The sequence below is a fragment of the Molossus molossus genome, unplaced genomic scaffold (assembly GCF_014108415.1).
Source record: "Molossus molossus isolate mMolMol1 unplaced genomic scaffold, mMolMol1.p scaffold_m16_p_12, whole genome shotgun sequence".
Lineage (NCBI taxonomy): Eukaryota > Metazoa > Chordata > Mammalia > Chiroptera > Molossidae > Molossus > Molossus molossus.
In genome coordinates, this window is record NW_023425347.1 from 74,085,271 (window position 1) to 74,100,645 (window position 15,375).

Consider the following 15,375-nt stretch of genomic DNA (forward strand, 5'->3'; position numbering starts at 1 on the left):
ACCTTTGTTTTTATGTGGCCTTATGAACAAAATTTTGTAGCTGGTCAAGAGGTGAATAAAATTAAAGTGCTAGGTAATGAGAAAGTCATAATATTAAAGGACTAGTTGGAACATTGAAGCAAACTGTGCAAAGATTTAATGATTTTATGTAGCTTTCAAAATAGCTTGAATGTAGAAAATCTTGAAACCAAAAGAAATTAAAGAGCAGAGTCCCTATACCCCAAAATATAATAAGAGGAAAAATTTAAAAACATTTATTGAACTAGATGACAGAAGTAAAAACAAACATGTCTGTTATGCCAGTACACGTAAGAGGGTTAAACTCCTCTGCTATAAACTAGACATTGCAGACTGCTTTTTTTAATTTAACAACAAGATATCAAACACTCCTTAAACAGAAGTACAGTGTCAGCTGCTGGTTGAGCTTATCACATATCCATAGATTGAGCCTTTAAGACCACAGTGAGCCCAGATGCATTGAGATAGTTTTATTACTTATACAGAGAGTATAAGCCACATCACTATGGTGTCAGATCCCACAGGACAAACCCAAATCAGAGGAGCTTGATGACAGACTACATATGTGGTGGGTCAAGTTCCATACTGCAGCTAAGCAATTGTATTACTTGTAGCTGTACCCTATAGGAATAAAGTAGAAAGTCCCCTGCCTCACTGGAAACAGGGAGACAGATGAGAAACTGCCTCTGAGTGACTTGCTGCAAGATGGAGAGGTTGACAAGAAACTGCCCATGGCTGCCTCCTGCAGGATAGGATGATGGATGAGAATTTGCTCCTCATAAGACTAGTCATCATCCCATCTTTCAGGATAATCACAGGATTCTACCAAGGCTGAGGTCATCCTGCTATTGTGTTTTGTCTACATGGCCCGTGCGAGGTTACCAGAGTGCCTAGTGGCAAATTCTTTCTCCTACACAAAATTCATGTTTTTTTCAAGTTATTGCAAACTCCTTGTGAGCATTGTTTTGAGTAGCTGCATAAATTTACAGTGAGTATATCTTAATTTTTCACAACATTAAACAAATGGTAGTTTATCACCCCTTGATATAATCTGTAAGATATACAGCTGATCTTTTTTTTTAACGTTTTATTCTAGTTGTGTGTGCTACCTTCAAAGATAATTCTTATTTTATAGATGTTTCTGATGTTTTTTCCCCCTGCATAACTCAAGCCCTTGATGTACAAGGTGGGGCAAAAGTGGGTTTACAGTTGTGAATATATGAAATAGTTTATTCTTGTATTATTATTCTTTAATTATTGCATTATTTTCCAAAGGAATAACTGTAAACCCACTTTTGCTACATCCTGTATTTTGTTTTTATCAGAATCTCCTTTGTCTTTTAGCTTTTATTTTTCATGTTCCTTCAGTTTCATTTTATTTAATAAAAAAAATTTTCTCTAGAAATGATGAGTTTAGGTGTACTGAAGTTTCTTGCTGCTTTGGGCTGTGCCACAAAAACTGATCACAGTGCTCAAAGTATTTGAATTTAAGTATTTAAAGGTTAATTGACTAAATGAATGAGAAATGTTAGTAGTTTCATAATATAGTGGCATTTGAGATGAAATTGCTTCTATAGAAACAAGATGAAGATTCTACAGAAACAGGCCAGGCTTTAGCTCATCACTTATTTTTATGATCTTGGAAAGGTCATTTACCTTCTTTGAACTCTTTCTCCTCTTCTGTAAAATATAGGGATTGGATTAGATTTCTGTGGTTCTTTAAGATTCAAGTTAACAGTTTTGTGATCTCTATTTTATGCACACCCCCAGTTTAAACAGAGGATGGGAAAACCACAGGCAGGGAAGTAAATATTTCTTTTGGATTCTAGAAACTGTTTTAATATTTTCAGTTATATATTTTATGTAACAAATCAATTCTGATATAGAGCAACTAAATTAGTAGTATTTTCTTTTAATATTAGGTGACAAACCATCCAGAACCAGTCTCTCAATCATTAACTCCTCAACAGCAGCCACAGTACAACCTTCCAGAACGAGACAAGCAACTGCTTTTCTCAGAATATAATTTTGAAGATCTCAGTGCCTCATTTCGGAGCCTTTATAAGTCAGTTTTTGAGCAGTCACTTAGTCAACAAGGTGAGGTGTTCTGCAAAATACTTTCTGTAAAGTAAATTTGTAAAATGTTCTCTTAAAAATTTTTTTCACATAGCAACTGTTATATTTCTTTGATCTTAGAACATTATCATCATGATCAGGATTGAATGCTCTTTGTGTCTTTACTATGCTCTGTGTATATTTATATCGTAGCACAAGAATAACAGATAAATTTCATCTTGCCTGCTTGCTTCACTTGATCCAGTGGTGTCCTGGAGTTGTGTTGAAGAATTCTGGTACTGCATCTGTGCCATGTGGGAAAGACTACCATGGTTAATTAGAGATGCCTGCCATGTGAAGCATTTTAGTGGTGAATGTTGCACACAAGAATAGATGTGCTTTGCCTTTTTGTTCTGACTGGTATTAGTAAAGAGATGACTATTAGAATATGGTAGCACTGCCCTGGCTGGTTTGGCTCAGCGGTTAGAGTGTCAGCCTGCGGTCCAGAGAGACCTGGGTTCGGTTCCTGCTAAGGGCACGTACCTCGGTTGCAGTTTGTCCCCGGCCCTGGTTGGATCGTGCGGTTGGCAACTACTCGATTCGTCCCTTTCATGTTGATGTTTTTCTCTCTTTCTCCCTCCCACTCTATCTGAACAAAAAATGGAAAAATGTCCTCAAGTGAGGATAAAAAATTAAAAAAAGAATATGGTAGCACCAAATATGTAACTTTATGTAGGGTACTTCCAGGTGAACACATTGGTTAGTGGTATGCTCTGGGTCCTTGTTTTATACAACATATTTAAGTCAGATTTTAATGCTGAAAGTGATTTTGTTTGAGATACAGTATTATATCAACCAAATGCTAGTTAACCTGCTACATTATGTGTTACTGTGCCATTGGCTGCATTTAATTTTAGTCAGAGGCATGTGATAGGATCAAAATGTCACATTGTCTTTCCCCAAAGAACAAGAGTCACACATTGTTGGGAACACTACTGTTGAAGCAGTTCCTAGTTTCTTTGACAGATTATACTATTTATACTTCAACTCAGAGTTTTTACCTGTTCATAGCAGTGAGCAAAATATTTTAGTCAAAAATCCCAGTCTTGTCCAGCTGGTGTAGCTCACTGGTTGAGCATTGACCCACGCACCAAGAGATTGCTAGTTTGATTCCCAGTCAGGACACATTCCCAGGTTGTGGGCCCAATCTCCAGTGTGGGGCATGCAGGAGGTGGCTAATTGATGTTTCTATCTCTCCCTCTCTCTTCCTCTCTCTCTAAAAATTAATAAAGGAAAAAAAAATTTTTTTAATTTTCTGTCTTTATAGAGTTTACATTTTAATACTTGTGATTGTCAGATATCATGGTGAAAAGTTAATGTTATAGCCAAGTGTTACATATATCAGTGAATATCAATAGCTTGTATAGGAAGTTGGTTTTTCTGGTTAAAGGAATATTCATGCATTCTTTCAAATTTTATCTCAAATTTTCTATCTGTAAAAGTACAAAAAGAACTAATATAAGACTTTGTTAAGCGGATCCAACCTTGGTGATCATAACAGAAAATTACTGGTTTTGAAATAATAATGGTTATGATTTCTGAAGCCCATAATGATGTTTCGTCAAACAAACAAAAGAGCATTGACAGGAATTCTGGGTTCTAGTCCTGGTTCTGCCATAAAGTCATCTGAGTTAACACCACTTCTCTATAACTCAGCATCCTCATTTGTTCAACAAAGAAGATTAGATAAGATTATGGTTTTCAAATCCTTGTCTTTGGAATCCTTTGCTTTTGTGAAGGTCTTGGGGAGCTGAAGTATGCAGATGAAGAGGGAGACCTAGCAGGCTTCATTCCCTGACTTCAAAAAAAGAAACTTTACATTTATCAGTTTTACATATTGGGCTTCTGAAAGATACTTTATTTCATTTTATTTAAAAATAATTTGGGATTAAAAATGTTGGTATGTATCGTATCTGGATTCCCACTTAAAATGCTAGGACTTCATTGGAAATAGATAATGAAATAACTTTATTTCATGTTACTGTAATAACTCTACAGATTCCCTATAAATGACAGTTTTCCAGGGCCAGGGCAAGAACTTTTATTAACACTTGTACCTATAAAATGTTAATGTACTAAGTTTTAAGATTATTTTACAATGTACTCTAATACATTTTTACTGTTAATACTATTTACTAGTAAATGAGTATAATTTTATTTTGTTTAAAAAGTTTGATTTTTGCCCTGGCCAGTTTGGCTCAGCGGTTAAAGCGTCGGCCTGTGGTCCGGAGAGACCCGGGTTCGGTTCCCGCTAAGGGCACGTACTTCGGTTGCAGTTTGTCCCTGGCCCTGGTTGGTCGTGTGGGTGGCAGCCACTCGATGTGTCCCTTCACATCGATGTTTCTCTCTCTCTCTCTCCCTCCCACTCTATCTGTACAAAAAATGGAAAAATATCCTCCGGTGAGGATAAAAAAAAAAAAGTTTGATTCTTTATTGACTGACACTATGCCATGGGATTTTACATAGTAATATAGATTTTTTTTGGGGGGGGGGGTATGTGCCCCTAGCAGGAACCGAACCCAGGACTCTCTGGTTCGCAGGCCAATGCTCCAACTGCTGAGCCAAACCAGCCAGGGCCGTAGTGATATTTTTTGTGTTTGGCTCAGCAAAACATGGTATGAGCCATACTTTAAGATATGAAAATAACCTAGTTATAGAATCAAATATTGCAATAGATTTATTAAAATGAGCGCCTGCAAACCAAACATACATTATGTTTGATATTAGGCATTTCTGGCCTAATCATCATCATCGTTGTCATCATAACAGCTAGCCTTCACTGTGCTCATCCTGCAGCCTGCACTTGCATCATGGCATTTTATCTGCACAACTCTATGAAGTAGATACTATTATCATACCCATTTACACTTGAAGTAATTGTGGCTTGGAAAGGTAATATCTTTCCAGAGTTTCCAAGTGCAGTGCAGAGACTTTAATCCCTACTTTCTGATGCTGTAAAATATGCAGTCTTAACCCCTAAGCTGTTCTCAGGAATGTTCCATAAGAGTAATAAAAAAGAACAGTGGAAATGGCTGTTTTGTTTTGCTTAGTCTTTACTCGTCTTGTAAGACTCAACTCATACACTGCCTTTTCAGGGAAGGCTTCTCTATATCTCCAGTCCCTTCCTACCTGAACAAGCAAGAAATCAAGTTCTTATATCCCCAATGTATACTTTTTTGCCTTAGTACTTAATGTTGTTGGACATAATCTCTTTAAGCATCTCTCTTCCACTAGAGCATAGGCTACTCAAGGGCAGGGAATGATGTTTCTTAACTCTTCTCGGTTACAGAATTCAGTGTATAGTGGATGTTCCATCAATACTTGTTTTCTTTTTCCCCCTCCCATGGGTCTTTTATTTTTATTTATTTATTTATTTTTATCCTCACCCGAGAACATTTTTTTGCATTTATCTTCAGATAGAGTTGGGGGGTGGGGGAACATCGATGTGAGAGGGGCACATTGAGTGGTTGCCACCCACACAACTCTGACCAGGACCGGGGACAAACTGCAACGAAGGTACGTGCCCTTAGCGGGAACCAAACCCGAGACTCTCTAGTCTGCGGGCCGACACTCTAACCGCTGAACCAAACCCAGGGCCCCATGGGTTTTTTTTATTGGCTTCCAAAGCCATCAACACTTGTTAAACTGTATCAAAGTTGCCTTTTGATAGCATGTACCTTTACTCTCTAAATAATGTTGCAAACCTTTGTCATAAAATGTAACTGCAATCTAACCATAAATCTTGCTTTTTCTGGCTGTTTTTAGGTTTGATGAACATCCCTTCTGAATCTTCCCAGCAGTCCCATACTTCGTGTTCCTATCAGCACTCTCCTAGCAGTACAGTGAGCTCTCACCCACACGGCAACCAAAGCACCCTGTCCAACAGTCATGGCAGTGGCCTCAACGCCACAGGCAGTAATTCGGTTGCACAAGTCTCAATGTCCCACCCCCAGATACACACACAACCGTCTCCACATCCGTCCCATCGACCACATGGTTTACCACAGCATCCACAGCGTCCCCAGCATCCAACACCGCACCCACAGCAACACAGCCAGCTCCAGTCCCCTCATCCTCAGCACCCCTCTCCACATCAACACATGCAGCATCATTCGAACCATCAGCATCAGACGTTAACACATCAGGCAGCCCCACCCCCACAACAGGTATCCTGTAATTCTGGTAAGTTTTTGTCTCTTGACTGTGTTCGGCTAACTGTAAATTAGGATCTGTCTTTGTTATCTGTGGGGCTTATCTGTATTTACTACTACTCTCTTTTCATCTGTCACTCAGAGATTTTCTTAATTAAAATGTATTGTGCCAAAATAGGCAAACAGCAATCCTTGTAGGTTTTATGGTTTTATCTCTTATGTTGTCCTTTGGAAAATAAGTGTTTTTGTGAGTATAATTGACCCTTGAACAATGCACGGGCTAGGAGCTCCAATCAGTTGAAAATCTGTGTATGACTTTTGACTTTCCAGTCATCCCTTCGTATCCAGGAGGGATTGGTACCAGGACTTCCTTCGGATACTAAAATCCATAGATGTTTAATTCCCTCACATAAAATGGTAAAGAACAATGCATGCAGTTGGCCCTCCACATCTGAATTCCCAATTAGGGATTGAAAATACCATCCAGCTGTATATTTATTGAAAATACTATCAACTATATATTTATTGAAAATGATCTACATGTGAGTAGACCCACACAGTGTAAACCTGTATTGTCCAAGGGTCAGCTATATTTGAAAGAAGTATGGAATGCAGTCTATCTGCACCCTGTTATGATTCAGTGGTATAGAAGAAAGCATAGATTTGAATCCTTATATGGCTCTTAGAACTTTTGGTGCATTTCTTAACTTCTTTTAGTCTTGTTTTCTCATCTATAAAAATGAAAGTAAAATATACTGGTATACAGTGTTGTTATAAAGGTCATATTGAGAATACTAATATGAAATGCCTAGTCTAGTCCCTTGTATTTAAGCATTTAGTGAATGTCTCCACTCCTCCTTTCTTTGCTTAATTCCTGCCAGGCATATTATTTTAGAATGATATATTGCAAAGGAAGAAAGCATGTTTCATATCCTGATGTTTTGAAAATCTGTTGCTCTTCAGTTAGGTCTTGATGGTTTCTGGTGAGGTGCTTAACTGACATGACCTTGCTTACAGACCAAGCAGTCTTTGTACTGCAGAACTCCAAGGGGTGCCACAGACATAGACTACAAGGTGAATGGGGCCCCTGGGAGTTGTACAGAATTCAGCTCCTTCTCTTACCTTGCCTGGTTGTCCACTTACCAACAATATATCACTGATGAGACTTTTATCCTGGAGGGACAATTTCTAAGTGCTAGACAGTGCTAGTTCTTATTCATCAATTTAAAATTGACCATTGTTTTAGGCAGTTAAAATATTGTCAGGGAATGAATTTTAGGTAGTGCATATTCTGATTTTACTTTAAATCTTATTATTTTCTAAAACTGTCTCCTTATTTGCATTGTGGAAAAAATGATACAAGTTTGGGGGGGAGTGTATTTAATGAGATAAGGTACAAAAATGCATAGCAGAGTACTTAGAAATTAGTTTCTTTTAACAGTTTATTTTGTTTTGTATTACCAATTCTAAGTAGAATACAATTTAGAATAAAATAGAAAATTGGGTGTAGTTTCTGCCTTGATGGGCTCTCTCTCCTAAAACATCTTGAAGTTATTTTTAGATCTATGCCTAGAGGAAAAGGTATATAACATAGCCCCCTTTTATAACTTGTAGTTCAGTCACTATTGCCTACCTTTTAATGTCTATACATTCTTCAGAAATTTAAGCTTCTTTTTAATATGATTTTAAGGATTTACTAATGATTGTAGAGAATGGGAATCTATCAGAAGGCTGTGATGCTTTGTTCATACCTTTCTTTTTAAGTGTAATGATTACGAAGGGGGAGAAAAGTACAATTACAGCTGACAACAACCCATGATGTGCCCTAACTGGTCTGTTATCCCAGTGGTAGCTTGCCAGAGGATGAAAATAGACTTCTACCTTGGGAGTTAGGGAAAATTGTGGCTGTGATAATTAGTCTCTTTGAATGATGAAATTTTTATTTATAAGATGGAACTAATAAACAGGTTGTCTTTAACAGTGAAGGAGTGGAGGGAACTCGCAGTTGTTGAGTGCCTATTATGTGCAAGGCAAGTTAGATACAGTATCTCATATTCTCTTAAATCATGTATAGATTACCACATTCAATAGGAAAAGTGTAAGTCAAAGAAATCAAGCGATTTGCTCAAGATCATATTGCTAATAAGTAGTGGAACTGAAATTTATATTCTGGCCTATCAGTTCAGAGCCTGTTAACACCAGTTATTATAAAAGAACTAAGATCAGCAAACATTTACTGAGTGGGTAGGGGTTTGCTCAGCCACTCTCTGCAGAGATTGCTTTATTTTGTGTTGCCAAGTTAGCGTTTATTGTAGATTTGAAAGACTGATAGACTTGAATGATTGTGGCTCACTTGAGACATTGATTTAAAATCTCCCTGCCCCCCACCCCCTAAAAAATTTATTTCTAAATTATGAGTTGCCTGAGGGTAGGGTCATGTTGTCTCTGATTCATTGTTGTTGTTTTTTCAATCCATAATTGGCAGAATTTTGTAAATTAAGTAGCTAGTAGTTGATATACAGAATTACCTGTGATATAGCAAAAAATTCTTTTTATTCTTACTTTCATCCATCCAAGGGTTATCCTGTAAACAGTTATTTGGACAGCAGTCACCTGAATGAAGAGTATTCTTTTTTATTTTTTATTCTTTATCTATTTGGTGCTCTCTCATTGAGTGCAGCTCTTGCCCCATGCCTCTGAGTGGTGACCACATTGTTGACATAGACAGTGGAGTCTTAACTCTTCGGATGATGTCACATCAGAGGATACTATTCCTGACTAGAAAAGCCCTGGTTTGGATTCATCAGGATTTCTTACAGAATTTGCTACCTTGACAGGAGAACTGTGTTGAGGCATTATACTGTTAAGGTTGCTTTGTAAGAAACATCTCTTGCTATACAATCTAATTTACCTGCCTTAAGTTAGTGCTTTGAGTTAGACTGCACATTGCTTCTAAATGTGTACCTGCCCCTAAGTTATTAAGAACTATCTTGGAATGTCACAACAAGACGGGAAAATTAACTTTAAAATACTGATTTATATGACTTGTCCTGCCTGGTCATCATTTGTACTATACAAATGTAAAGAGCAGTTATCAAGTTTGACAACTTTCAAGTGCCCAACTAGAGCTTAGAAGCCCTGGGTTCAAGTCTTAGATTCATTCTAGTGACCTTGCTAAATTATTCCATCGCTCTGGGGTTTGTTTTTTCCTTCCAATTTGTAAAATGGAGAGAAATAATAACCTTCCTACCTGTTTCACAGAGCAGATTGTCCCAGCACATGATGTAATGGGTGTGAGTCCGTTTGTAAAAATTGATAGGGATCTACCAATGTCGGGAATAAGGTCAGCTCATTGTCTCCAGTTGTCATATACTTCAAACTTTCACTACCCCAAATTTATAGTATCGTCAATGTTATTTTTATAGGTGTTTCAAATGATTGGTATGCAACACTTGATATGCTAAAAGAAAGCTGTCGAATTGCTAGCAGTGTTAATTGGTCAGATGTAGACCTTTCACAGTTCCAAGGTGAGTATTGGTTCATTTTTACATATAACCAAATACACATCCTGTTTTCTCTGGTAGATTATAAGTTTCTTTGTAGTAGAAATAAACATCTCCTTATACAGTGTTTTATTTGCTGTTGGTAGTATGCTTAAAAACAACATATGCTTTAAAATAACACTGCAAAATTTATAATTAAGTCTTTTTAACAGTTGAAGCAGAGGGTCACAGACAACAGTTCTGAAAACAATTTAGCCACATTTAAAAGAGTCAGACTTGGAATAATTTTATAATGTCATTCCTCATTGCATAGGCAAATCACTACCAGTGGAAATTTTGAGGGCTGAAAAAAATTGTCTTGCTGTTTTCCTTGCAATATTTACAGAACTGTGCTTAACTGTATTTCTGTTTTCCTCATAGGTTTGATGGAGAGTATGAGACAGGCAGATCTCAAGAACTGGTCTTTAGATCAGGTTCAGTTTGCTGATCTCTGTTCTTCTCTTAATCAATTCTTTACACAAACTGGCCTTATCCACTCACAGAGTAATGTTCAGCAAAATGTCTGTCATGGTGCCATGCATCCAACAAAATCTTCCCAACACATTGGAACAGGTATGAATTTAATTATCTTCTCGATTTTCTCTTTTCCTCATTAATATGCAACTTTGTACATTGTTAGTGGTGACGGTGACCCATTTACATCTTTTAATTTCTAAGAAATGAGTGTAATCAAATTACGTATTTAAGATATATCTTAGTGCCCTGGCCAGTTTGGCTCAGTGGTTGGAGCATTGTCCTCTGGACCAGAGTCTCGGGTTCGGTTCCCGCTAGGGGCACATACCAAAAAAAAGATATATCTTAGAAAAATTAAGATAAAGAAATTTTTTGGTCATAATTTATATGATTGTTTATATTACTATTGACTTTGTGACCTTTTAAGTTGTCAAACAAGAATTAAATGTCTTAAAGATACATACATTTTTATAAGAACATAGTTATAGATGAATTTAAATTTGTATATACTTGCAATGAAAATCTTGTATCTTCTAAGAATGTTAAAGAAAATTGAAGCTGTGCCTGGCCAGTGTGGCGTAGTGGTTGAGCATCAACCATGCACCAGGAGGTTGCCAGGTCAATTCCTGGTCAGGGCACATGGCCAGGTTGTGGGCCCCCATCCCCAGTGTGGGGCATGCAGGAGGCGGCCAATCGATGTTCTCTGTCATTGGTGTTTCTGTCTCTCTCCTTCTCCCTTCCTCTCTCTCTCAAATCAATAAAGAATACAAGTTAAAAAAATATTGAAGCTGAAAGTTTACTTGAAGGATAGACATAATGGTATGTAGTCTCACTGATGTTTTACTCTGGATTCAAAACTTGTACTCTGTATTTTTCGTCTCACTTTCTTCCTTTACTCTTTATTCTGTAGCCATCTCTGTTACTCTGGTTATAGTGCCTACATTGTCTCAAGTTTCCATTCTGTAGGCATTTAATATACATGTTCTTTCTCTATGCATTTTAATTTCTTGCTTCCTTTTATCTTCACGTTGACTTCTTTTCTGTATGTTACCTTGGTTTTGCATTTGATGCTTAAACAAAAAACAAAACAAAACCTCTTTTTTCTGTCTTGAGTGACTTCCTTCCATCATTATCCTAGCTTATATCATATATTTGGTCTTCCTATGTTCTCAAGGTTCCCAGTCAGGCTGCATCTTTCTTTTTGTGAAATCTATATTTTTGTGTCTTTTTAAAAAAAATGTGTTTTTAAGAAATTGATTTTAGAGAGCTCTGGAGGAAGGGAGAGGGAGAGATAGATAGAAACATTGATGAGAGAGAAACATGGACCAGCTGCCTCCTGTATGCCCCTGCTGGGGATTGAGCCTGCAACCTGGGCATGTGCCCTGCTGGGGATTGAGCATGCAACCTGGGCATGGACTAGGACCTCTTAGTCCATGGGACGATGCTTACAGTCCACTGAGCCACACTGGCTGGGCTAACTTCAATTTTTGATAACTCTTTAGCTCCCCCCTCCTTTTGTCATTTCTCTTTTGATATCTTTCTAATATATATTCTTCTCTAATTCCCACCCCTTCTCCCCTTTTAAGTTAAGAATTAGTCAAAAATGAGAAATGAGCCGTGGCTGGGTTGCTCAGTGGTTAGAGCATCAGCTCATGGACCAAAGAGTGTCGGGTTCAGTTCCAGCCAAGGGCATGTACCTCGGCTGTGGTTCATCCCTGGCCCCGTCAGAGTCATGCGGGAGGCAATTAATCGATGGGTCTCTCTCACATTGATGCCCCCCATCCCCATCCCCCACTCTTCCTGAAGATAAATGGGAAAATATCCTCAGATGAGGATTTAAAAAGAGAAATATAAAAACAGATTGATATTCAGAATAAAAATCAGATTGTCTCTTGATTGTGACTTTAGCTCCTAAGGATGAGTCAAAGAGCTAAGATTTTTCAAGTCAGAGGCTGAGAAGTCATTGGTGCACTAGTGACCATGTTACTCAGAGTGGTGTGGCCCCTCCAGCCTGGCAGCCTGGTGCACCCTTTAGGAGGCGTACCAGCCATGCATGTGAAGTCTGATCATCTCCCTCCGCAAGAATTTACTAGAGCTGTAACATAACATAACTTTCTCTTTTTTCTTCCTAAATCTTCAGTATGGTAAATTGGTAAAAGAGCTCAGTTCTGACTCTAAACTTCACTATAAAAAACATGCCTATTAGGAGGCAGTGGCTGTAAGTCAAGTCTCATGTTCTGTTCCTGGTTCTGTCTCATTTTTCTCTCGTCTCATTTCCTCATCCACATGAACAGAGTTAGGGTTGGATTAGATTATCTCAAACTTGGACAGTCTGACTTTCCAGTGGTAGGCAAAACCTTGGGAGCAGCCAAATAGTATGTGTGCCTTACCGTGATCACAAAAGGAAGATATTCCTTCCCCTTTAAGTTTCCTCTGGGAAAGTGGTTGCTCTTTTCTAGTTGAGTACAGCATTGCTAGATGCACGTATGATTTGTGTGAAACCCCGGAACACGTTAGGGAAACGGCTTTCCTGGGATTCCAGATGCTCTGCACAAAGTGAGCCAGTGTGATGGTTTTTCTTCTCCAAGATTTACTGGGGAGGGCACATGAGGTTTGTTCCTCTCCCTTTCTGTTTTGCATTAGGATGCAGCATAATTGACATTTTAGAGCTATTACATTTGATGGCTCCTGTCAGGAAAAATACATTAAGAACCGTCTGAAATGCCACTTAAATGAAAACTGTGTTTCCCATCTCCATACTTCTAAATAATACATTTTTAATCACGTTTGCCTGGTGTAGCCATTTTTCCTTTTCGAGTCTTTCCTGTGACTTTGTGCCTGTCATCACTTTGTGAAGTAGCTCGGGCACACATAGGTCTGCTTTGAAGGTGAGAAAAATCTAGGCACTATAAAGACAACTGTTAGTAGAAAGAGCCCATCAGTTAGGAGAACTGGATTCTAGCCCTAGCCCTGTCAAACTGATGTGTCTTTGGTCAAGTCAGCTTAGCCTTTCTGAGCCTCAGTTGCCTCATCCATAAAATGGGGACAATCCCTGTTTTGCCCTCAAAACAGTGGGAGGCTTGGATGAAGTAATGAAAATGCTTTTGAACTGGAATGGGGCATGTAACAACAATAATAGACATAACTTGCATGCAAGCTTATAGAAAATTAGAGGCAGTGTCAGAATTAGTACCAGTAGACTGACCCAGCCTGGCTTGTGTTAAATAAGCCAGCACCACCTTGGCAGTTTTAGCATCTGAAAGGAATACGTTTTCCTTCCCTTACCTGCTTAATTTAGTTTTAGGTAACAATTCTATTAAGATTTTAATGCTTGATTGGTTTTACTTATGGTAATATGTTTTTCTTCTTTCTGTTTTTTAATCGTATTAGGAAATTTGTACATAGACTCCAGGCAAAATCTCCCTCCTTCAGTGATGCCACCTCCTGGTTACCCTCACATCCCACAGGCTCTCAGCACTCCAGGAACAACGATTACAGGTACCTTGGGGTGTGGTGTGTTGCAATTAGTACTCAGAGTTTAATACTGAAAAGCTTTAGCTGTCCTAACAATGAATGAGGTTGCCTCAGGAGGGAGGAAACTCTGTTAAGGCAGGTGGGGTGCAAAAGTCTGGAGAGCTGCTTGGCTCCAGTACTCCTGAAGGGACTACCTGAGGTCTCTTTTAGCCCACGGTGCTGTCAGTGGTTTTAATTGTCCTGTCTCTGTAAGAGGTTGGGGACAAAGAATGTGTCCTAGGACCTTAGGTGTCATTGAGGCTGTTTGACTTTGATAGACTTCAGGTTTTAAGAACCTACTTTGATTAGCTGTTCTGTATTCATTCTGATGAAGTTTCGCCAGCTATAGTTTCCAGGGAATTACTTTAGAGAGAACATAAGTTTTAGGAGTTTCTAGTTCATACATTTTTTTCCCCTAGGTTCCTGAATATTGGATATTATGTTTAGCAGGGTTAGTGGAGGCGCAATGTTAGAGATGGAAGGGGTTTTAGGGATAATCTAGATGAGGAAATGGAGACCCAGAAAGGGAGACAGCTTACCCAGAGCCACCAGTTTGGTAAATGGCCAAACCCAGACTCAAGCTTTGATGCCTGGAGTCAGAGCTCATGGTTTTCTCATATAGCACACCACACCACCCTTTACTTAGGCTGCGTGAGGAAAAGACAAACAGTGATGTGGAGGAGAGGATTTAAAACCCCAGAGGACTGTGTGCCAGGCAGCAGTGAGGAAGGAGTTGGGACCAAGTGACATGTATTCCGTGCCCTCATTTCACACCAAGAACTTGTAGGTGGTAAGACAAGGTAGTTACGACTCTAGAACTAGATTCCCAGTTCTGAGTCCTGGTGCTTTGATGCCTGGTAGCTCCCTGACTCTCCTAGCTCAGCTTCCCTATCTGTAAGAGAGGGCTGGTGACTCCTAACTCCTAGTGTTATTAAGAGAATTAAATGAGGATTATATGTAAATCACTTACATTGGTGCCTGGCACATAGTGAGGAATTTATACATTAAATAAATAAGTACAGGCATTTCTGCTATACTGAAAACCGTAGCATTTTGTAAAATTGTACATTAAAGATTATATGGCTTATGAGAAAAATAAGATTAGCAGCAGATTTCTTGAAACTTTGTATTCAGAGTACTAACAAAAACTACAACCAGTAAAAATTCCACAGCAGTTAAAAGAATATATTTAATTCCTAATAGATGAAAATTCTACAAGTAGATAAAGATCATTTAAAAAAAAAAGAATCTGGCCCTGGCCGATTTGGCTCAGCTGTTAGAGCGTAAGCCTGCGGTCCAGAGAGACTCTGGTTCGGTTCCCCCTAAGGGCACGTACCTCGGTTGCAGTTTGTCCCCGGCCCTGGTTGGGTTGTGTGGGTGGCAGCCACTCGATGTGTCCCTTCACGTCGATGTTTCTCTCTCTCTCTCTCCCTTCCACTCTATCTGAACAAAATATGGAAAAATGTCCTCAGGTGAGGATTAAAAAAAAAAGAATCTGGTTTGGAAGGGTTTGTCAAAGCTATGGAGATGAGGGCAGAACACACTAAAATTGGGGGACACAA

The 15,375-nt window shown here is 38.7% G+C and overlaps 1 protein-coding gene across 5 annotated transcripts in view; it reads left to right on the plus strand.

The window, feature by feature from the left end:
• The window catches only part of FOXJ3 (forkhead box J3), a 127,579-nt gene that overhangs the window by 110,117 nt on the left and 2,087 nt on the right, over positions 1–15,375 (plus strand). For all 5 annotated transcript variants that reach the window (XM_036255774.1, XM_036255771.1, XM_036255773.1 and 2 more), the window contains 5 exons: positions 1,941–2,115; positions 5,899–6,315; positions 9,710–9,811; positions 10,208–10,399; positions 13,691–13,798. In XM_036255774.1, the coding sequence (XP_036111667.1) occupies positions 1,941–2,115; positions 5,899–6,315; positions 9,710–9,811; positions 10,208–10,399; positions 13,691–13,798 (994 nt within the window). The remainder of the gene's footprint in view (positions 1–1,940; positions 2,116–5,898; positions 6,316–9,709; positions 9,812–10,207; positions 10,400–13,690; positions 13,799–15,375) is intronic.